General features: G+C 38.6%; 1 protein-coding gene across 4 annotated transcripts in view; it reads right to left on the reverse strand.

Annotated features, from left to right (window-relative positions):
* TCAIM (T cell activation inhibitor, mitochondrial) overlaps positions 1-23156 on the reverse strand; it is a 37442-nt gene extending 14286 nt beyond the window's left edge. Inside the window, exons 1-8 of one of the 4 annotated variants that reach the window (XM_089919086.1) lie at positions 22957-23061; positions 17098-17170; positions 15677-15812; positions 12791-12944; positions 9608-9860; positions 3290-3412; positions 870-967; positions 487-578 (exon numbers count right to left, since the gene is read on the reverse strand). In XM_089919086.1, the coding sequence (XP_089775212.1) occupies positions 487-578; positions 870-967; positions 3290-3412; positions 9608-9860; positions 12791-12944; positions 15677-15812; positions 17098-17126 (885 nt within the window). In that variant the 5' untranslated portion in view covers positions 17127-17170; positions 22957-23061. Of the gene's footprint in view, positions 1-486; positions 579-869; positions 968-3289; positions 3413-9607; positions 9861-12790; positions 12945-15676; positions 15813-17097; positions 17171-22918 lie in introns of all 4 variants that reach the window. The other 3 variants (XM_022553745.3, XM_022553746.3, XM_022553747.3) reach the window with 3 other exon arrangements.
* Positions 23157-24136: the final 980 nt, after the last annotated feature.

Raw genomic sequence — 24136 nt, forward strand, 5'->3', positions numbered from 1 at the left:
TAAACTAATCTATAGTGACAGAAAGCAGACCAGTGGTTGCTGGGGTAGGGGGTGGTAGATGGAAGAGAGGGTTTACAAGGGACATGAGCATTCTTTTGTGGGTGATGGATGTGTTCACTATCCTGATTATGGTAATGGTTTCACGGGTATTTACATATGTCACATCTCATCAAATTATACCCACTAAATATGTACAGTTTATTGTAAGTCAATTGTACCACAGTAAATCTGCTAAAAACAAAACAAACAAAACAACAGAATGAAGGCCTTTAGGCTATGCTTCAGAAAAGACTATAAAATTTCCAAATAAAGACGGACTTAAAAATCAGTCCTCTAACAATTTAAACTACAAAATATTAAGCATCTGATCTGCAAACAGATGATTCAAATTTTTTTCAGTTTACTGACATATTAGCATAGTTTGAAACAAAAGTATGTCGATAACAAATTAGAGATTTTTTTTTTTGCTTTTAAGCTTTTTCTTACTTTTGTCCAGTGATGATGGACATCCATTGTTCCCAGCATCACATGGCCCACTGCACTCATCCCGGACCGGTCTGTAAATATTATTGTACATCCTGATGATAAAGCACAAACCTTTGGTCACTGTCCAGAGAGGCTTCATTCTTTCAGCACTGTGCAATTAATTACGTAAATTTCATGTATCAACTCAGGATTAAATTCGGTAGAAGCTTAAAGCCTAATTTTATGTCACTGTATAAGTCAAAGGAACAGATTTTAAAATTCAGCTGATATAAAGTCACATCTATCAATACAAAGACTTTTAACACTTAGCTTTCCTCTAGAATTTACAGATGTGTATAGCCGTTAAGGGATATGGATTTCGGAAGTGAATGGAAATTGTTTACCTTTTGCATTTTTAAGGCTTTCCAAGTTCTGCTGGGCTAAGCGGCCTAAACTGTGCAGCTGACTGCAGCGGTGGGCGATGCCCCAGCTCCTCTGCCACCTGGTCCAACAGAGCACACGGCCCATTAACACCCGTGTCCCCCCAGAGGGAGGCACACACTCGCCCCCACTGCTTGACTCCCGTGAAAGCCGAGGAGTTGCTTTCTCAAGGAGACACACAACATGTTTCCAAACTAACTCATTTTTCAAGAAGCAGCCAAATGGGAAATGAATCGTTTACCAGAGGGTAAAAATCTTAGCACTATATTCAGCTATCCAAAGACTTAAAACAAGCAAATACACTGTGTTGTTTCTCTTAAAATAAGAGGATGAAATGGGGAAAACTTTGACAGAGATCTTTTTCTTCTTTATGTTGTTTAATGACAATGTTGTCTTAGATTTAAGTTCCAACTAGGAATTCCAGTTTGGTTTATCAGAATTTTTTGGATCATATTCTAGAGAAAATGATGTTTACGACATCGTGTAATCTGCTCATTTTATAGATGAACATTATTACATCTCAGTGACAAAATGACATGATGTCACAGAGGCACTTCTGTGTATGTGTAAAGAGCACCGGTATTAAGTGGTATCAGAAAACCAACCTTCGAATTCTAATTCTGTGATTTACTAGCTCTGTGACCTTCAACAAACTGCCTCTAGTCTTCCTAAGGTTTCTCTTCATGCTTGCCCAGTGGGGACACTTCTTACAGCACAGGTAGTGTAAATCATAGGGGATGAACATGTGAAGGAGTAAGGCGCTCAACAGGCTTTAAGAAAACTTAGGTTCCTTCTTCATGCTAACACCAATTCTGATGAATGTCATTTCTGATAAAGTGAAATCGGCTTTCAAAATTATTCCTTTAACACACAATGTCATCAGTCACAATGCTTCCTTTCGTTGGAGACTTGGTTAATTTCCCAGTAAGCCGAGACACTTACGTCCATGGTCCTTAAATGTTTTGGTCTCGGGACCCCTTTGCACTCCTAAAAACTGAGAACCTCGAAGAGCTTTTGTTTATATGGGTTATAGCTATTGATATTTACCATAGCTGAGAAATTTCTCCACTATATTGTAAAATAATGTTTATTTCTCTTTATGTTTAAGAAATCCTTTCATCTTCCTGATCCATTCTGCCTTCTCACATCTCTTAAATTTATTTAGAAAAAGTTATTTTCATGCATATTAATTTGTTTTTTTATATACCTTTAAGAAGGATCTTATTATTTTGTGTTTAGTTAGTGAAGTCTATGTTACTAGATTATGGAATTGGAAGGGCCCCCTCTAATCACAGCTTGGATGTGATGAAAAGGCAGCAGTTATCAGCACAAACCCAAACATCCCACACAGTCCAGGTGTAAACACTTTCCTCTGAAATTTGAATTCTCTTGGACAACTATGATTTGAATACATAAGAATAGAACATATAAGTACTATCTGTATTCTGCAAGCCCAGGAAAAAGGTGCTGTTATGATATCCAAATGGTCATTTGGTTCAATATAAGTAAAAAGTCCTGATAATGATGGCTGAAAACAACAAAACAGGCTACAGCAAAGAGTAACAGAAGTTTAAGCTCCAGACCAGATGACAATATCTCAGGGTTCTTATAATGCAGAGTCCCATGACTGAATCACACCACCCCCTCCTTAGGTTTGTAACAGCTGTTAAATCTATTTTTATAATAGATAAAGATTCAGCATGTATCTTTATACAACTGTGATTTCTAAGTTTATGAAAACATTTAAAAAGTCATGTTATAGTGACTACAGGTGATAATACTGTATTGCATTTTGAAAGTTGCTTAAAGAGTAGATCTTAAAAGTTCTCATCACAAGAAAAAAATTGTTTTGTAACTATGTATGGTGACAGATGTCAACTAGACTTATTGTGGTGGTCACTTTGCAATGTATACAAATAATGAATTATCATGTAAAACACTTGGAACTAATATAATGTTATATGTCAATTATACCTCAATTAAAAAAAAAAGTCATGCTATATAACACAGAATAAAAGAATACAACATTTATTTTTTATCTCCCTTCCTCTTTTTAAACTTAAGTACCAGTCTTACATGATTGGGAAATAATTATTTTTTATACATTATGGGCATAGGAAAAGTATATTTTTCACAAGCCCATTATGTTAAAAAAAAACTATTATGCTAAAAATATCAGTATCTAAACTTTACTTCACTATTTTAAGCAAGAAATTCATATTGATTTTCTTACATAAACATTTGATTACTTTCATAAAAAGATAACTGAATATTTAGTGAACACAATAATTAAAGATGCAAATATTTAACTGTTAGAAACCTTTACCAAAAGGTAATACATGTTTATTTTAATCTCTAAATTAGGTTTTCTCTTCTTCATTACCTGATATCCGAGAGCTGCAATTGATGGGACAGTTCATCTTTTAAACGATCTAGTTCTTTTCTAAGTGGCAAACTATTCTTCAGCTTTTTAACAGCACTTTTCCCATTATTATCTAACCAGGATCTAGAAAGAAAACAGAGATATACACTTTGCAATACTAACTATAATGCAAACATTTCTACTACTGAACGACGTGTTCATTGACTTAAAGCAGCCCCAGTGTTAAACCGAGTTTGCCATCAAACGTTTGCCAAATTATAAGTACTGCTGCAGGAGTAGGCAGGGCAGAATGGCAAGGTGACTCGGGGATCAGAGGAACATTCTGGGTCCAAGATGTAGTGGTGGAGTGGGCCCTGGGTACAGCCGTGCAAGAGAAAACTCCAGGGGGTTAGGTAAAAAATGGTCTAAAGCACCCCATCCCCAGGCCACCTGACACCCCCTGTGGGACACCTGTCAGTGACTGATGGTCAGGTGTTAGGATAACTCTGCAGAAGGGCTCATATGTCCATCTCAGAAGTGCTTGCCAAATAAACCTCTTTAAGGTTCCTTACTTATTAAGTCACTTTAAGGGTTTGAGATGTTGTGATCTAAGACATTTAAAAAATAATCAAGTTCAGGGAATTCCCTGGTGGTCCATTGGTTAGGACTCCCGCTTCCACTGCCAGGGACACTGGGTCCTATCCCTGGTCGGGGAACAACCATCCGGCACACTGCACAGCGTGGCCGCAAAATAATAGTAATCAAATTGAAACTTTCAGAACCAATCAAATCATTATGCGTGCATCAAATATTTATCCTGAAAGCTGAACAGTGTGTTGTGTTGGGAATCTAAGGAAGATACATCTAATAAGGAACAGAGAGAGAAGCAACTGGAAGAGAATATATGAGCTTCTAGGAGAACAGAGGAAGAATTAACTAATTCTAATTCTGCCTGGAAGGTTCTAACCTGAGAGATGGACCAGATTTTTCCAGGCAGATTAGTGAAAGGGAAGGGCATGCCAACCACGCCAGTGCACAGGGAAGTATAAGATGAACTAACGTGCCCAGATCACACGATGCCTAGAGGGAGGGTGGTGTGAGATGAGACTGGAGAGGCACATATGTGTGTGTGTGTGAGATTATAAAAGGTCTTGCACATTGGGGTAAGGAATTGGGATCTTTTCCTCTAACTAAAGATGTTCCACTTTTTTTTTTTTTGGCCATGCGGAGGAGCTTGCAGGGATCTTAGTTCTGGAACAGGGATTGAACCTGTGGCCCCTGCAGTGGAAGCTCGGAGCCCTAACCACTGGACCACCAGGGAATTCCCTATATTCCACATTTTTTTGACTCACTAAATGTGTGCAGTCATTAATAATTCTTCCTACTCCCCCTTTAAGAATACTGGTAGTGATTTTATTTCTGCTTTCTGTGTGAGAAATAAGAAAATAATATCTTACTTTATATCACGATTATTAGCTATTACAATTTTTCAACCTTTTCGTCATTTATTAAGTCATACGTGTTAATCAATTTACTTTAAATTATGTAATAGAAAGGATGATTTTTTGACAAATGAATTACCAAATGGCATACTATGTTGGGTTTGGGGACCAAATGTCTTAACCTGTAGAATGAAATATAATCTTACGATTATATATTCATGACCTGATTGTTGGAATTCTTACATTTAGTGTATAAAACTTAACTGATCTAGTTTAACAATTTTTGTGTTTTGTGTCTAAACACGGAGATAAAAATGAAGGTTCTACACATGGCATTTTCTTTCTATCTATCTATCTATGTAGATATTAGATCTATCTATAGATATAAAGACAAAGATACATGTATCCTAGCTCTGGCCACTGAGAAGTTCAGTAGCAATTGAGACATGCACCGCCCAGATCTTGGTTTCTAAAAATCATTCCCTCCTAAAAAGAACCAGAGCTTCTTGGCAAAATGGTTCAATCAAACACTGGGCCAGGGAAAGTCCAGATGAGCCTGGAACACCTTGGTGAACCAGGAAGTAAGAGAGTTCTCAAAGAATGATGGGGACATAGGAGCTGGCATGAAGGGATGATAGATAAGGTTAGAAAATTGCCATTTGGCAACCATCATCGTAATATGTGATTCAGGCAAAAATCATCAATGAGCACTAGAGCTAAGGGGTAAAAATTCAGTGTTAAAAGGATATTTAGCCAGCCCTAAGTATCTGCTCAAAAGAAACTAACTGAAGGGAAAAGTAGTTCCTTTACTGGGGAAAAAACGGGGAGACACCACCTGAATCAAATGATCCAAGTTACTATCACTAGTAATGGGATAGTCAACGTCATATGCCTCCTACATAACATTGAAAACAACACACTTCACTTTCCGGGTATTCCTGCCAAATATGAATAACCCGACTCTAATTATGAGAAATACCAGATAAGCTCAAAACACTCAAATTGAAGGACATTCTGCTAAATAACAGCAAGGCAATGGAAGACAAGAAAACACTGAGGAACCATTCCCGATTAAAGGAGGTTACAGAGACTAAAGGTATGACTTATAATTTGAAAAACAATGACTTAGCCTATAAATAAGGAGAAGACTGAATAAGTGTATGATATGAGTTAAAGCATGATCATAGCATTTCCAAATATCCTACAGAAATAATTCCAATATTGTAATTGTCCAATGTGGCATTTTGTGGACGCTAAGAGGATTCAGAGCTTAGACAATGCAAGTGAAATAAAACTTTATGTGCAAACTTCAGATAGAAAAAATGGAAGTCTGACATTTACTAATATCTCAGTAGTTAACAGAATAGCATTTCAATGGTCTTTCTATAGTTCAATGACATGTTTTTTTCAGTGGGAGAGACATTACATATGGGATCATTCTGTTTAGATACAAATGGATCCTGTTGTCTCCTTGCAAACACAAATTCTATAAATGCAATATATTTTAGTTATAAAATTATTTGATAATCAGGGAATATATGCAAAATATGGAAATACTAAAAGCTACAACACAAAGTAGCATTTTCTAATTTTTTTTAGGCTGGCGTATTCTTTTTATTATAGTATATAATTAGAAAACCTTACATATTAAACATTTCATTATAGTGTTTTTATCACTATAAAGTGATTTTACAGTAAGATAAAGCACAATTTGCTGAGAAATTAAAAATTACACAGCATGTCCTAAAATGTACATTGAAATGTAACTGCCAGATATAAGAAGAAAATAGATTAAATGGAGCTTTTATGACCTGATAATTCTTCTATGTTGTGTTTTTAAAAACTCAACTAATTTATTTTCATAATTTCTGTGATTTATTTCAGCCTGCATGTCTCTGCGGAAACATAAGGAAAATTATTTGAAAGTCTACACTAAATAGAACTGTTACATTTTCTCTTTTTAACATTACATTCTGAAATATTAGAAATAACATGCTTTCAAGATTATTATTATTATTATTTTTTTTTTGCGGTACGCGGGCCTCTCTCTGCTGTGGCCTCTCCCGCTGTGGAGCACAGGCTCCGGACACGCAGGCTCAGCGGCCACGGCCCGCGGGCCCAGCCGCTCCGCGGCACGCGGGACCCTCCCGGACTGGGGCACGAACCCGCGTCCCCTGCATTGGCAGGCAGACTCTCAACCACTGCGCCACCAGGGAAGCCCCAAGATTAAATTTTGATCAGGTGAATGCAATTTGTAAACCAGCTGAAGATCAGCTGGATATAAATTGCAGAATTATTTTTATGCTCCCTCTGAACTGTGTAATTCAGCATGTGCTCCTTATGTGTCCTCTCCTATAACTACATATATAATAAAGATGAGGTAAACAATACAACAATGAAAATAAAAACAAACCATATATGGCCAAAATGACCATGGTGGTGAATAAGTTTTGTCTCAGTTACAGCCTCTAAATCTCCTGACTATGGGACAGTCATTCCATTCATATGGTTTGAAACCTCTCAAATGGTTCAACAATTTTATAATTATTTGCAAAATAATAACAAATTAAAAAAATTAGGACCTCTCTGGCAGTCCGGTTGTTAAGACTCCACACTTCCAATGCAGGGGGCCTGGGTTCGATCCCTGGTTGGGGAACTAAGATTCCACGTCCCACGTGGCGTGCCCAAATAAAAAATTAATAACTGAAACAAGAAACTGATACAAACACCACTCTGGCTTTGATGACATAAGCTCCTGGAATCCTTACTGGGAAAAACTAACATAAAACAAAACCTTGAACAAACCCTCATCAGGGTTCCTGCAAACTGGGCAACATCCATATTTGGGAAAGGGTCAAGATTGGAAAGGGGTGCTGGGCCTGTGTGAACACACTGGACCAGGGAGACCAGGTTAGGTTATGGAAATAAGAGATATGAAATCCTCCAAATTTATACAACTGTCATAACCGGGGCATCGGCCCTCTAAGGCATGCTGGTAAAGGCAACAGATTTTTTTTGTGTGGCATTTAGTCGATACTGTAATTTACCCAAAGGGCCCAAAGAGCAGCATGTATTCCTTTTCTTGCCTTTTTTCAGTGTAGAGCTGTCCTCTCCTATCCTACCCAGCCTGGACCCTCTGCTCTAAAATTATACCTAATAAGCTAAACTCAAACTCTATGAGGTGTGATGATCTGGTTCAGGTAAGTCACTAACATATCAATGTTCAAGAAATATAACCCAAGGACCTCCGATACAAGCATCAAAAACTAAACAAAACAGAAATCTCTAACCGGTAGATTTTAGAAGAGAAGCTTTCAGTAGGAAGATTTAAGGTGATACCAGTCAACTCTCAATATTCTCTAGCCCAAGAAAAATATATGGAAGTAAAAGATATGAAACAGCATTACGCCAAGAACCAGCCACAGCCCTATTCCAGCTCTTCTGTAAGAAACTCTAAATACTGTCTGTTTCATTTAGGATAATTCAATATTAATTTTAAATCACAGTTTTAAAGTGAATGCAAGATCTCGCATAAACAAGACTAAAACGTGTAATGCTTTATTGTTGTTAATTTCATTTGTCAAAGCTAAGAGAACAAAGGTTCTATCTGGCTTGAATGGGTTTACTTCATTGTTTGACAAGATACATAGCTATTGACAACTGAATTTGGATAATAATGATCAATAAATTAGACAGTTATATTTCTACTGATTTCAATTTCTAAAACAGTGGTCTATTTAATTTATGTTGCTATCTTCCTTAAGAGTAGACAAATCAAAATGACATGTTTTGAGCTTGTGCTGGTAACTGTCAACATGAGAGCTTGAATTTAAAACAAAGTATCCCTCTGGAGGAAATGAAGAATTCATAGTAACACAACTCATGTACACTCAGAAAATTTCCTTAACACAATGTATCTCTTGCTAAAAACAGCAGATACTTTAAGTCAACAGTAATGAAACTAACAGAGGGGCAGTGTTTTAAAAAAAATGGTCCTCTACATTCATTGCTGAGTCACTTCTACTGCTACCATCTGTATTAAGCTACTTTACATTTCCATACTAAACCTTGAGTTCTCCACACCCAGCCTCCAGCACTTCACATTCACACTTTTCCAACAATTCTTTAATTCAGTGAAATAAAAACGCTGGTTGGGTTTCATGAATCTACGAAGCAGATTAGTAGAAAGATGATTAAAACCCGTTCCCTACTCTTAAAAATGCATTATCTAGTAACATGCAATAGAATATAAGGTAAGAGTGTCTACTTTCATTAAAGACTGAAGAATTTTATTGGATGAACTACATACAAATAAGGAAATTATAAATACTCAGCTTGGACAAGGAACCAATGGAATAGCACTTATCTTGGTGAATTGGCTTTTCCCAGTTCCAGTCTGTTTTCATTGTTGGCCAGCTGACTAACTCCGAGTTCTGGGTCTCTGGACAATCTTTTCATGATGGCTACACATCTAGCTCCAGACCAAAATTGTACCCTATGAAACACTCAACTGAACCACAGACTACTTGCTGAATTTCTTTAATATGTTATTCTAAAGCCTCTTGACATACGGTCCAACAACTCTCATTGTTGCTTTTATGCCCTGACTCATCCAGTCCCACTTTTTTTCTATACCAAAAGGTAGGTCAGACATTCCCAAGGTTTTGTTCATCTGGACACACTGTGAGATCGTTACAGCAATGGGTATAAGCAGAAGTTTCATGGGCTGGATCCCAGTGCGTGCAAGGCTGAGACCCTCTCTTCTAGCTCATGTTTTTTTGGGGTTTCCTTTTGGCTGCATTGGGTATTTGTTGCTGCATGCGGGCTTTTGTCTAGTCGAGGCGAGTGGGGGCTACTAACTACGAATAAGTTCAGTTAAATAAAAACTCTTACGTACGTTAGGGTTGTTTCCATTCTCCAGACTTGCTCGAGGTCTTCATCAGGGTCCTTGAATCCAGTAAAGGAGTAGTAAGACTTGTCCCATTTGATGGGCCTGTCAGATATCCTTGTGGCCTCTTTGAGAGGCTGGGAGTGCACATTAGTATTCAAGCTTTGGATATGTTCAATAGATAAACTGCAGGAGTTGAGAATATATAACACTGTGCTTAGCAGATCTCTGGTGTGCAAAGTAAATTTGACTGCTCGAAACCCTAGAGAATATAATTCCCCCAAACAGTTAATACAGATGATTATTTGCTTTACTTGAAAAACATTTCTTTTCATACAACATTTATAGAATCAAAATCTTTAAAACACTCCATTACTGATTAAAATTCATCCTATTGGAAAATCATCTGTAAATGGAAAACTACATCCCTTCTCCAAAACTGTACCACACTACCTCCATCTTCATGAAGTCCTCTGTCAGCTCCCGTTTCTAGTTTGGCGCCAGTGACCAAACCCACCCCGGCCCAAGAAGGGGATTGAGAATATTTTCAATGCTGGTCATAAATTTGGTCTCTACAGTCTAAGGGATGGAAAAGCTCTCCTATGAGCAAGTGTCCACCAGAGAGGGTGTCCAGCACTAAAGAGAAGGGGGAGGGTGGAGGTAGGGGGAGGGTGGGGCAGGCTGCCCTGCGACAGTGGTTCAAGGAGGGGGGCCAATCCAGTCTCAGGGGTCACAGAAACCCATCTCAAATTTTCTCTACGGTTGAAAGAGACTGTCCTCATACTCCCCCATCCAACTAGTTAGGGACACAGTATTTTCAGAAGTGACTCAAATTCCCCTAATTTTTAAAAAGTTAGCACTTCACAATCTGACTTTAATGCAAGTAGTCACTGGGCTCAGGGTAGTAATCTAACTTACATCAACAATAGGAAATCTACTGGTTCCCCTGCACCTTTATTGGGTATTAAACATGGCGCTAGTAGAATTTACATAACTTTTCAATGAACACTCTCACCAGTGCCATTATTATCTCTCTTTTCAAATGTGAAGAAGCAGAGGTTCAAGGAGGTTAAGAAGCGTGAAGTGAGGGCTGAAATCTGAGCTGCCACCAAGCCAAGTATTTTCCCCATTATAACATGCTGACTCTTTTTTTGGAAAAGTTTTTAAAATTGGTTTTGAAAATTATACAAGTGTTATATAAGTACATCCTTCTTGTAAAATTATATATACAAAGTAAAAGTCTCCTGTTGACAGGCACACAACCTCACACTTTCACTAGATGTAACCCTATTAACATTTAGGTACACAAGCATTTAGAGCTGCACTGCCTAATATGGTAGCTACTAGCCATATGTGGCTATTTATTGGTAAAATTAAATTGACTGAAATTCAATAAAATTTAAAATTCAGTTCCTGGTCATACTAGCCCCACTTCAAGTGCTCAGAAGCCACGTGGGGCTAGTGCCAGCTGCACCAGACAGCGCTCATACGGAACAGTTACAGCACCGCAAAAAGTTCTCTTGGATAGCACTGCTCTAGACCTTTTCTATGTGCTTTGTGTGTATGTTATATATGATATATACGCTTATGTGTTTGCACAAAGACACACCCAACAGTGTAGATTATTCCTTTTTAACACATAAACTGCACCATTCTGGATCTATTACTTTGAACTTGCTTTTGTTATTTAACCTTGGTGACTCTTCCATTATCTGTATGTATACATCATTCTCTTTCTTTTTAGTAGCTCTATACTAATCCACATAATCAATGTAGCACAATTTATTTAACACTGCCAAAACTGATGACTATAAAAGTTGTTTTTAATTTTTCACCATTCCACAGAAGGCCGAAATGTGTTTTCTTGTCTTTGCCACGGATGAAAGTCATCGCAATGTAAATCATTCTCAGAGATACCTACTATTGCCTGCCACATAGATTTACAAAATGTAGAACATGCAAACTAAGAAAGATTTTTTCGTTGAATCATTGATGGTAAAGTGAGAAATACTGGTAGGAAAATTATTCTAGTCAGTGAAAGAGGAAAGGAAAATGCAAATTCCTGCATCTGAGGTTAGGAAAAAATAGTTTATCCTCAGAAGAGGTAAGTCAAGGAATAAATCTCAGTTTCTCTCTTAATTTATCAATTCCATTAATTGTTTAATCCAAGGTAAGGGCTGCTATATAGTGTGGAATGCCTGTACCAGATTGGATATATCCTTTATTGGAAAATATTACCTAATTAATTTAGTTTGCATTTGATTACTGAGGCTAAACGTTTTTTGTATCTTATTGGCTATATATGTGTATTATTTCCTGAACTGCCGAGACATTGTGTTTGCCCATTTTTGCAACCAGGCTGCTCTGTTTTCTTTTTGACTCCTAAGAACTACTTATATACTAACATTATCTTTTTGTCACTTATGCTGTATGTTTTCTCCCATTTTCAATTTATTTTTTATAATCTACTTTTATTTAATAAATGGTTCAAAGTTAACCATTAACTGAAAGCGGAGGATTTTTCTCTTTACTCAGCCAGAGCTGACGACAGCTATTTGTTTTAGCATTTGTTCACAGAAAGCTCTTAGTAAATCTTTAAACTGTTTTAAAGTTCATTCTAAAAATAAAGTTATTTCCTCAAGGATCATGAAAAGCATGGACAGACCCACATTCATCCTTAGTTTAAAGGATCACTGGATCATGGCTAAAGCAGTGACAAAGGATAAAACAGAAGGCTGTACATGAAGACTGATCAGATTTTAGAAACAGCATGAGGCTGGAGTTAAAGGGCTCAAAACCCCTATTCTGTCTCCATGGTCCTGGGACATTACTAAGTTACAATTGGGCAAATACTACCTTCCTCACAGGGTACTTTGAGGACTAAATTAGAGAATGTAAGCTATATTTTTTAAAGATATAAATTGTTATATAGACATTTAATACTTAAAACAGCACTGAAATAGGAAGGGGACAAATAGGAACACTTCAGTTTTCTAGTCAGAAAAGTTTAAACAAAAAATGGCTCATCAAACACATGCAACCAGGAACAGAATCTAACTCCAGGAAAACATGCAATTAAATGGTATTATTTTCTATGACAAGGCTTCAACCCGAAGGTCTTCTAGCAACGTTAGACAGATTTGACACATCACACCAAGCCTGCAAGGGACACACGAGAAATAAGAAATGTACCGGAAGTGCTGAAGTGTTCCTGGCCATCAGAGGAGTTCTGGTCTGTTTCTCTTACGTAAAACATAAGCTGGGTTGGTTTCAAAGACTTGAAGCCTGGTTTCTGGAGGTTTTCTAAGTAGGCACTTAATCTCTTAAGAGAATTTTCATTGACTTCCTGGAAAAAAATATTAAGAGGCATTTATACACAAAATAGAACGAGGAAACATCAGAAATTATATCCCGACCTTTTAAACACATTACTGAGTATATTAAAGAATTTAGTATTAAAAGACGGTGGGATTTCATAGCTCCTCAGTACAGGATAAAATTGGATCTACACCTCACAACATGGAACTCCATAGGGATGAGATGTGTAAAAAAAAAAAAAAAATGTGGCCACATAAGTACTAGAAGAAAACATGGCTGAGTTTCTTTATAACTTAGATGTGGATAAAGCGTAACTACGACTGAATATCCCAGGTAATGAATGATTGATAAATTCAATTACATAAAAAAATTTAAAAACTTAATACAGCACAGGGAACTATATTCAATATCCTGTGATAAACCATAATGGAAAAGAGTATAAATACATATATATGCATAACAATCACTGTGCTGTACGGCAGAAACTAACACATTGTAAATCAACTCTACTTCCATTAAAAAAAAACTTAAGAACACATAAAAAACCAAACACACACACACACACACACACAAAGCAGTCTACAGCAAAAACCGAGTAGAAGAAAATATGTGCAAGTTCTTTCTTTTCTTTTTCTTTTTTGGCCGCCCTGTGCAGCTTGTGGGATCTTACTTCCCCGACCAGGGATTGAACCCAGGCCTACCGCAGTGAAAGCACCAAGTCCTAACCACTGGACCACCAGGGAATTCCCCAATTTGCAAGTTATTTCATAGCAAAGAGCTAATTTCTCTCTATATAAAGGGCTCTTAAAATGCCCTTTCAGAGATTGGTTGAATTATGGTATCTTCATTCAATGGAGTGCTACACAACCAAAAGGGAAAAAAAGGGAAAGAATATCACACAGACGGTATTTAGGAATGTACACAGAGTGATCTCGGCGATGTACTGTTAAGTGAAAAAAGAAATGTCTTTTAGTGAAGGAACAGTTCCAAGAAACGGCATAAATAATAACTGTGCTTCTTATCCCTATAGGTCTCTTCTCAGAAACACAGTGTGATCTGAAATTAGGAACAGTTTGTTTGTTTTTGTTTGTTGAATTTATTACAATATACCGCTCTCAGCTATATTGTGTTGGGGGTTTGATGATTCACTAGAAGGATTTACAGAACTCAGAAAAGCTGTTATACTCACAGTTACAGTTTATAACAGCAAAAGGATACAGATTAACATCAGCAAAGGGAAAAGGCATGTAAGGTGGAGTCCCGTAGGGACCAAGCGCAAGGTTCCAGTTCTCTCCCAGGGGAGTTGTACAGACAGTGCTTAAGCCCCCAGCAAGGATGTGTGACAACACATGAGAAGTGCTGCCAACCAAGGAAGCTCATCCAAGCCTTGGGGGCCAGGGCTTTTACTGGGGCACTACATGCCCACATGACTGACCATAGCTATTCAGTCTCCAGCCTCCCCAGAGGGCCTCAGACATGAGAAAACAGGCATTCACCATAAAGTACATTGTTAGCATAAACTATCTGGTGTGGCCCAAGGCCCCGGCACACAAAAACATTCTTATCAGGCAAGGATATCCCAGGGGCTCAGAGCTCATCTCCCAGGAGGCAGTGAAGGGCCAGTACTGAAGCCTGGCATTTCTTTGCAACAAAGCAACCCAAGCCTGCTGAGTTCACCTTTTATAGCACACAGAAGTTTTAGTAAAAAAAAAAAAAGGTACACTGGCAGAGGAGGGAAACCAGTCACCTAGTACTAAGCTTAATTTTTCCTCACACGTTGGATTTAAACTTTACATTATTAAACATTAAATTAAATTGTGTTAATTTATGACATCCCCAATAATTTGTATTAAATTATTACATCTCCAAGGTAGTATTTTTCTATTTCTATTTTTAGTAATTTACTAATTACTTAAAAAGGATATGACTTTGAATAGCCAATATATGTATGTATATATCAACTATCATAAACAGAATATTTTCCTAAAGCAAAGAAGCAAAACTGATTTATTTTCCATGGCAAGTAGAAAAAAGCAATACAGGAAATTCCCTGGCGGTCCAGTGGTTAGGAGTCCTCGCTTAGTTGGGGAACTAAGATCGTGCAAGCCGCAAGGCATGCCCCCCCACCCCCAAAAAAGGGGGAGAAGCAACACAATAATGTTCTAATTTTCAAGAGTTTTACATTCCTTTTCATGTTAAACCAGGTGTCAATGTTAAGGAAGATAAAAGGAACCAATGAAATTATTCCAAAGCATCTGGCTTTGTAATATATTATCTAACATTAAAAAATAGTGACCTTCCTAACTAAGTTCATCATGAGTTTGTATTCCTTGAGAAGACATTAACTGATGATATAGGGAAGTGGACCAGCAGCATGCAACATAAGGAAAAACTATTTGGGCACTGAAAAACCCTCCTTGCGTCAATCTTAAAAAAAAGGACTGATCAGGGTATCAGAGCCCTTAAATTTTCCTTCAAAACCTCAATTTTACTTTCAAACCTGGTACAGAAAATATGATTACTAATACTCTAAGGTGTTTACATGATATCTTTATTGCCTGCATAAAACATGACAGCTTTCATTAAAAAAACAATAGTTTTAGTTTCAATTTTCAGTATCTATAGTTCAAAGCACTGATTATTCCACCATGACAAAACAACCCCAATTTATAGAACTCTCTGTATTATACTGTAGCAAAGGTAAATAAACTAAACAGAAACATAGACTAAATGTTAAAAAGTAAAAAAATAATTGTTTACCCTTTCCCTGGGGTGCTGTCCAAAGAAATCTGGATGTACAGCAAAATAGAATGGCCTCAAGGCATTGACTGCTTCAGCTCCCGATAAAGCTCTTGAGTAGAGAAACCAGTATGGAAATATCTTTCCTGGACATAACCTTTTTAAAAGATATGGATTTATTATTCACCAGAGCACTGACATGGACACAAATCCCCCGTGCATAAAGTGACAGTAGCATTAAGATTATTGTGTATGGAAAATACCGTAGAAATAAGACAGAAACCAAAGTGTAAAATTTTGTGGGTTTTTGAAATCTACAAAAGTTTTGAAAGCAGTGAGTCCCACGTGATTTCTTGTCTTTTTCTTTTTTTTAAATTTACTTTTTTGGGGCTGCACTGGGTCTTAGTTGTGGCACACGGGATCTTTCGTTGTGGTGCACAGGCTCCAGAGTACACAGGCTCAGTAGTTGCAGTGCGCGGGCCCTAGAGCGCAAGTGGGCTTCAGTAGTTGCGGCGCATGGGCTCAGTAGTTGCGGCATGTGGGCTTAGTTGCTCTGTGGCATGTGGGATCTTCCCGGACCAGGGAATGAACCCGTGTCCCCTGCATTGGCAGGCGGATTCTGAACCACTCCGCCACCAGGGAAGTCCCAAGACATTCCTTTTAACAATGACTATTTACTGAGACATTCATGTACATAATAGTTAATTAAAAGTACTAATTATTGCCAAATATGTTTTAGAAATCTAAAACTTCACATGTCATTTTTATGGAACAGATCCAATTTTATTTTGGTTATATACTTTGAGCCAAATAAACACTTTATTTATCTCTTTTGACTTGGCTACCAAGAAGCCAGAATGAAATTTGATGTTTGAATAATTGTCTCATCAGTTCTATTTTTGTAACAAATGATCTTTCTCTAGAGGGTATCTGGTCTCCATTTTGATTACCCTATATATGCCTATTACTGTGCCAATTAAATTTTACTGAACTCCTTAAATCCTTTCTTGAAGTAGATAGGGTTTAGACTATCTACTCTTTACTACATAAATAGCAAATATGATAGTCAAATGACCTTACTATACAATTTAAATGTAACGTGGTTTTCTATATGACGGCAATAGACTTGAGGGCAACATGGTAATAAGAACTGTGCTAAGGACAAACTTTATCTTTTTTTTCCTCTTAAACTTTTCACACTGAACTATTTTGAAAGATGGTATTCTTTTCACCTTCTACTCTGAATGGACTCTTGGGAGAACGGACCTGGATATTCACATGAATTTTCTGTTTCTTTTTTTATTCCTGCCCTCCACCATATTATCCACAAAATAGTTAGAATTTGATAAATTATAATAAATTGAAATTAGCTAAACACCTAACAGATTCCACACCCCTCCACCCCCACAAATACTAATAACAGATGGAACCACAAAGCTTACCTCCTTACAGGTCTCAGGTGGCAAAACATTTCTGAATATATATGTAGGTCAACTTCCAGGCATCCATTAATCACTTAAAAAGTTAAGCAGATACCATTAATGAACAAGTGGAATTTGAAATTAAAAACACATTACCATTTACATTAGCACCCCCCAAAATGAAATACTTAGTTATAAATCTGACAAAATATGTACAAGATCTATATGAGGAAAACTGTAAAACTCTGATGAAAGAAGTCAAAGAAGAATTAAATAAATGGAGAGATATTCCATGTTCATGGATAGGAAGACTTGATATTGTGAAGATGTCAGTTCTTTCCAACTTGATCTACAGATTCAATGCAATCCCAATCAAAATCCCAGTAAGTTATTTTATGGAAATCAACACATTCTAAAGTTTATATGTAGAGGCAAAAGACTCAGAGTAGCCAACTCAATACTGAAGAAGAATAAAGTTGGAGGACTGACACTACTGGACTTCAAGACTTACTGTAAAGTTACAGTAATCAAGACAGTGTGGCACTGGTGAAAGAACAGACAAATAGATCAATGGGACAGAATAGAGAGCCCAGAAATAGACCTACAAAAATATAGCCAACTTATCTTTGACAAGGAGCAAAGGCAATACTATGGAGCAACAATAATCTTTTCAACAAATGGTACAGGAACAACTGGACATCTACATGCAAAAATATTAATCTAGTCACAGACCTTACACCCTTCACAAAAGTTAACTCAAAATGGATCAAAGACCTAAATGTAAAACAAAAATACTATAAAATTCCTAGAAGGGTACCTAGGAGAAAACCTAGATGACCTAAGGTATGTCAGTGACTTCTTAGATACAACACCAGACACATGATCCATGAAGGAAAACAATTGATATACTGAATTTCATTAAAATTAAAAATTTTGCTCTGCAAAAGACAATGTAGAGACAAGAGGACAAGCCACAGACTGGGAGAAAATATTTGTAAAAGATACACATATCTGACAAAGGACTGCTATCCAAAATATACAAAAAACATTTAAAACTCAACAATAAGAAAATGGACAACCTGATTTAAAAAATGGGCCAAACACCTGAACAGACACCTCCTGCAAGAAGATATACAGATGGTGAATAAGCATATGAAAATACGCTCCACATCATAGGTCATCAGGGAAATGCAAATTAAAACTATGAGATACTGCAACACACCTATTAGAATGGCCAAATCCAAAACACCGACAACACCAAATGCTGGTGAGGATGTGGAGCAACAGGAACTCTCGTTCATTGCTAGTGGGAATGCAAAATGATACAGCCACTTTGGAAGACAGTTTGGGGCTTTCTTACAAAACTAAACATACTCTTACCATATGATCCAGCAACTACCCTCCTTAGTATTTACCCAAATGAATTGAAAACTTGTCTACACACAAACCTGCACACGGATGTTTATTGTGGCTTTATTCTTAATTGCCAAAACTTGGAAGCAGCCAAGATATCTTTCAGTAGGTGAGTGGATAAACGGTAGTACATCCAGCCAATTGAATATTATTCATTGCCAAAAAGAAATGAGCTATCAAGCCATGAAGAGACACTGAGGAAATTTAAATGCATATTACTCAGCAAAAGAAGCCAATCTGGAAAGATTATATACTGTATGATTCCAGCTCTATGACTTTCTGGAAAAGGCAAAACTATGATGATAGTAAAAAGATCAGTGGTTGCCAGGGGTTGGAGGAGAGGGAGGGATGAATAGGTGGAGCACAGAGGATTTTTAGGACAGTGAAACTCTCTGTATAAAAATACTACAATGGTAGGTACATGTCATTATACATTTGTCCAAACCCGTGGAATGTACCCCACCAAGAGTGAACCCTAATGTAAACTATGGACTTTGGGCAAGAATGAAGTGTCGATTTAAGTTCACCGATTGTAACAAATGTACAACTCAGGTGTGGGAGGCTGTGTGTGGGGAGGGGGTATGTGGGAACTCGTACCTTGGTCAGTTTTGCTGTGAACCTAAAACTGCTCTAAAAAATAAAGCTTATTTTTTTAAAAAAGGTTAAGCAGATAAAAGGGGGAACATGATTTGAATCACATGGACTTTTCCAAAAATTTAGAGCTTCAGCAAGAATTTCAACTATACTATAGTCTCCATGTCAACTGACCAAGTGATTTTAAAAATTCTATGAGCAACCTGTTTTGAAATGCCAAATTATTCACATGATAATCACCACGTAAAAAATCCTTTCTTCCCCTGGCTTATGAAGCTCTGAGCCTGTGGAAGAGTGTATCTGCTCAAAACAAACCACCACGTGGCTCAAGTCCTATTCTGTCAAATCTTAAGAATTAAAAAGTTTAAAAAATGTTTTCATAATGCAGTTAATATATCTGAACCAAGGTAATGAAGCAAAACTGCCATTAACAGGATAATAGAAAGATGTATTTAAAAGACAAATCAAGAATTACCTATTTAAAAAGTGCATTTGCAAACAACAGTGGGTGCTTCCATTTATTTTCTGGTTGACTGGTGTGGCAAGACCCTCTTGGATACAGAATGTGTTTATAGGTATTCATTTAAATGTTTAAAAACGTGATTTTTATTTAACCCTTCACCTTGCTATTTTGTTTGAGACAAGTACGGATACCAGAAATACTCCTACCATTTGGAAAATTTCTGAGATTAAATGGCGATACAATGAGGAAGAAAGAACCATTTTGACTAAAGTTTCAGTGCTGCCCATGACCGACTGAATTCTCACTAAACGTCATTATGAAGTAACTGAACAATCTCGACTTAGTAAGATAGAACAGGTACAAGCCTCCAAGCTTGCAAAGAAGAGACCAGAAGAATATACATATCCAATCCAGCACTGGCTCTCTTTAGGTGGTAGGATAGGAAGCCCTTTACTTTTTTAAATTTCCTAGTTTATTTACAATGAGCACGCGAAGGATGCTCTAAAAAAAAAAAAAGGCTTCCCTGGTGGCGCAGTGGTTGGGAGTCCGCCTGCCGATGCAGGAGACACAGGTTCGTGGCCCGATTCGGGAAGATCCCACATGCCGCGGAGCGGCTGGGCCCGTGAGCCATGGCCGCTGGGCCTGCGCGTCCGGAGCCCGTGCTCCGCAACGGGAGAGGCCACAACAGTGGGAGGCCCGCATACCGCACAAAAAAAAAAAAAAAAAAAAAAAATCAATGCTTCTAGCATACAAAACTAAACAATGAAAAGGAATAGAGCAGTAATACGTGTTGTTCATTCAGTATTTAAGACAGGCCCCTGGCCCTGGGAAATCTGTCCAGTGACAGCCCTGGACTGTGATTCCAGTCTAGCTCAAGAAGAAAACAGCCCCTCATATTCACACACAATGACATTTCATTTTTAATATTAGTAAGAAAATTTATGCCACTTAACTGCAAAGATGCTAATAAATGAGCTAAAACTTGGGTAAGAAACGAGGAATAATACTCGAGGGGCATATGATCAACCAAGAATATGAATGGGCAAGAGATGAAAATAATATGCAGCCAAGCTCTAACCATCATCCTTTTCAGCATAAAATGATCTTATAAGAAGCCTTGAAAAGTCAGAAGTACTGAACTAAGTAGGCCTAGAACTTAGGCCTACCATCGCAACAATGATGTAACCTGTTTTAATGGTCTGTTGCAGCAGTATCTTAGAAGTTCATGAAATCACAATGTCTCCATCTGATGTGCAATGTAGGTGATCCAAGTCATACTCTACTCCCCATTTTCCAAAGCAAGACATCAAAACAAATAAAACAGTGAAAAGGAACTGTCATGATCACTGATTTGAAACAGAAGTTAAAGCACACTAAAAAGACAATAAAATTTTTGGAAGTTGATTTAGAAAAGACTGGCTGTCTCCAATTTGATTCACAAAGAATTTGAGAGGCAGGCAGCCAAGTTACACTGTTTAGAAATGTAGATATCTAAACATCTATAAATAAGAATTGTTAGGAGGGATTTCCCTGGCAGTCCAGTGGTTAGGACTCGGTGCTTCCACTGCAGAGGGCGCGGGTTCCATCCCTGGTTGGGGAACTAAGATACTACAAGCCATGTGGCCAGGCCACAAAAAAAAAAAAAAAAAAAAAAAGAATTGTTAGGAAAAGCCGATTTAGCAATTCATCTTAAGAGTTACTTCAGAATTAGTCTCCAAAGAGTCACTCATAGCAAAGTTGCAAAAATTAGGGATTGTATCCTCAGTGACTTTCAAACATGGAGCATAAAGTATGTCATGCAGAGAATTATAGAGCATGTTTTAGAAGTGATTCTGTCAAAAATAATCAAAGCCAAAAAAAAAAAAGTTTCTGTATTTAAAAGTCCGGGTCTTCAGTTGTCCAGAAAAATAATTCATTCATTGTTCACTCTGTAATCATAGGGTATAATTAAACTTAGTACTGAGCAATGACTAAAAAAAGGACATTAATACTTGGAAGAGTGACAAGAGATTCTCCCAATGAAAATAAAATGTTCTCAAACACAAGTCTGAACATTAAGTCATGGTTTCTAGATTTAGAAAGAACTTAAAAAAAAATTAGGCTACTATAGGTTAAGAGTTAGGTATTTTCTGCCTGCTTTTTTGGTGAGTTGGCTATTTCCTAAAAAGGTTCACACTGCAGTAAAGAGAATTCGAATCTAGACTTGTGCTGCCTAATAAGGGAGCCCCTAGCACATGTGGCTACTGTGAACTGAGACGTGTTTTAAGTGTAAAGTACCCATTGGATTTTAAAGATTTAGTATGAAGAAAATGCAAAGTATCCCATTAATAATATTTTATCCTGATTAGATGCTGAAATGATAATTTATTAATTTCACTTGTTTCTTTTTGCTTTTTTAAAAGCAAAACACGACCTGGTCTTTTGTGATTTACTACCAGAAAAATTTAAATTACATCTGTGGCTCATATTGTATTTCTATTGGATGGCGCTGATCTAGGCCAATTCAAGGCAAATTTAAGTGAACATGACACTGTCAGGGAAAGCTCAGTAACTGTGGCGCACGGCCTGTTGCTCCACAGCATGTGGGATCTTCCCGGACCAGGGCTCGAAACCATGTCCCCTGCATTGGCTGGCGGATTCTTAACCACTGTGCCACCAGTTAAGTCCTGTGCTGTTTAAAGTGAGGCATTAAATCTTCTAGGCAGTTTCAGATCAAATTGGGTAGAAAGAGATATCTAAATTGGTGGAAAAGCCAAATTATGGGTAGTCTAAGAAGTTGTTTAAATTACATTCGATAGAAACCACGTTTGCCACACAGAGGTCCTAGTAACTTATTTGGAGAGTAGCCTGAGGGTTAATATCCTCAGGCTACTCTCATTTAAACTGTGACTTTCCTTAGTAACTATCTTGTAAGGTTTTAAAAAGTAGTTTGTTCTATCAAGGAGAGATAAAAGCAAGCAATATTTCACTGCTCTTCGGTTTAACACTTCTTAGGGAAGGGAAAAAGCAGGAAGCCCTTTAGATAAATTAATAAATTGCAGCAAAGCAAAGTATCAAGGGTTTTTAAGCTTCCTTTTGTAAATCTTTTGCTATGAGATTTGAATCATAACCATATCCTAGGATAAGTCAAAGACTTCGGGGAAATATGACAGTCGGAAACAAAACCTAAATCGTCTCAGGTTTCTCATTTCAAAACAAGTTAAAACAGATACTATGCGGGCACTCCGATCCCGGCACTGCCTGGGTTCAAAAGTTAGCACGTCGAGCTACGGCGACTCTGATCGCTGCCCACCCCGACCCCCACCCCCACCCCCGCTTCTGCCCCGAGCAGCCTGAAAGCACAAATGGAGCCCCTCCCGTCCTGCTCCTTACAGTTCTGGCAAGGGTCCGCCGCGAGGGCTTCCTCCTACCTGCTCCACCTCCCACCAGGTACCAGGAGGAAGGACGGTCGATCCTCTCGCAGGGCTCTGCAGGGGGTGCGCTGGGCCAGGCAGGAGCGCATGCGCACCGGGGCGCCAGCCCGGCCAACGAGCGCGCGCCGCCGGGCCGGAGCTCCCGCCCGCTCTCGCCCCACCTGACGACAGGCTCTGACAGGCTCCTACCCGCGGTGCTGAGTCCCCACCCGAGAAATCTCAGCTGGGCGCGTACTGCTCCACCCGTCCGTCGGCGCCTGTCGCAGAAGCTTGCTCGAGAGGAGTCCGGGCTCTGGGCCGGGCCGCAGGTCGCGCTCTCATTGGCTGAAGCGTGCCAGGCCTTCCTCTCTGGGGCGCCTGCGCACAGCCTCAGGACGCGGCTTAAAAGCCTAGCGGTTCTCAGCCCCACCCTGACGTCAGCAACTAGGTGAACGCCAGCCTTCTCGCAGCGTGGAAGCTCCTGTCCCTCCGTCTTCTTACGGTCCGGCCCAGAGCGGGCTCCGCGCACTCAGCTGAAAGCTTTAGAAGGCGCGAATGAGCGCTAAGGGATAGGAAGGACTAGGCGGGAGGGAGTCGGGAAATGACTGGGCGGCAGGTGGCCGGGCCTGGACCGAGGGTTGGTGGGGAGGGCAAGGAAAGAAGGACGACCGAGCGTGCGCATGCGCCGGCCCCGCTTTCCGCGCCAGCCCAGCTTTCCTCCCCGGCCCGGGTCCCCCAACCCCCGGCGCCTGGGAGGGGAGGAGGCTGGCTTGGCGGATCAGTCCGCAGACCGTTCGGAGCTGACGCCTTAGGACGACTCTCGCTTGAGACCTCCAGGTTTTAAAGGTCTTACTGAGTATAGCCTTTGGCTTTCTTTACATAAATATAGCTAATTAAAACTATTTTCTCCAGTTTGTATTCGACTTTGGCCCTTAAGGAATTCTCCACTACCAGCTTGGGGTTTTTACTGTTAGCTGTCTTTCGCTTCTATGACTTTCGTTATTCCCATAAACTGCCAAAGATGGAATAAGACAAATACAATAACCGCTCTTTTCCTACCTTTTGGCACCGTTGACCGAGGTGGGGGAAAAAAAAACAACCCCAAACCAAAAAATACCCCCAGAATACCAAAAAACAAAACAAACAAAACAACCAACCTCCCTTTGTTCCAGCCCTAAGGGTTCTTGACTTACCGTTC

Source organism: Delphinapterus leucas, chromosome 10 (genome assembly GCF_059928025.1).
Source record: "Delphinapterus leucas isolate spDelLeu-1000000601 "Yukka" chromosome 10, BTC_Dleu_Yukka2, whole genome shotgun sequence".
Lineage (NCBI taxonomy): Eukaryota > Metazoa > Chordata > Mammalia > Artiodactyla > Monodontidae > Delphinapterus > Delphinapterus leucas.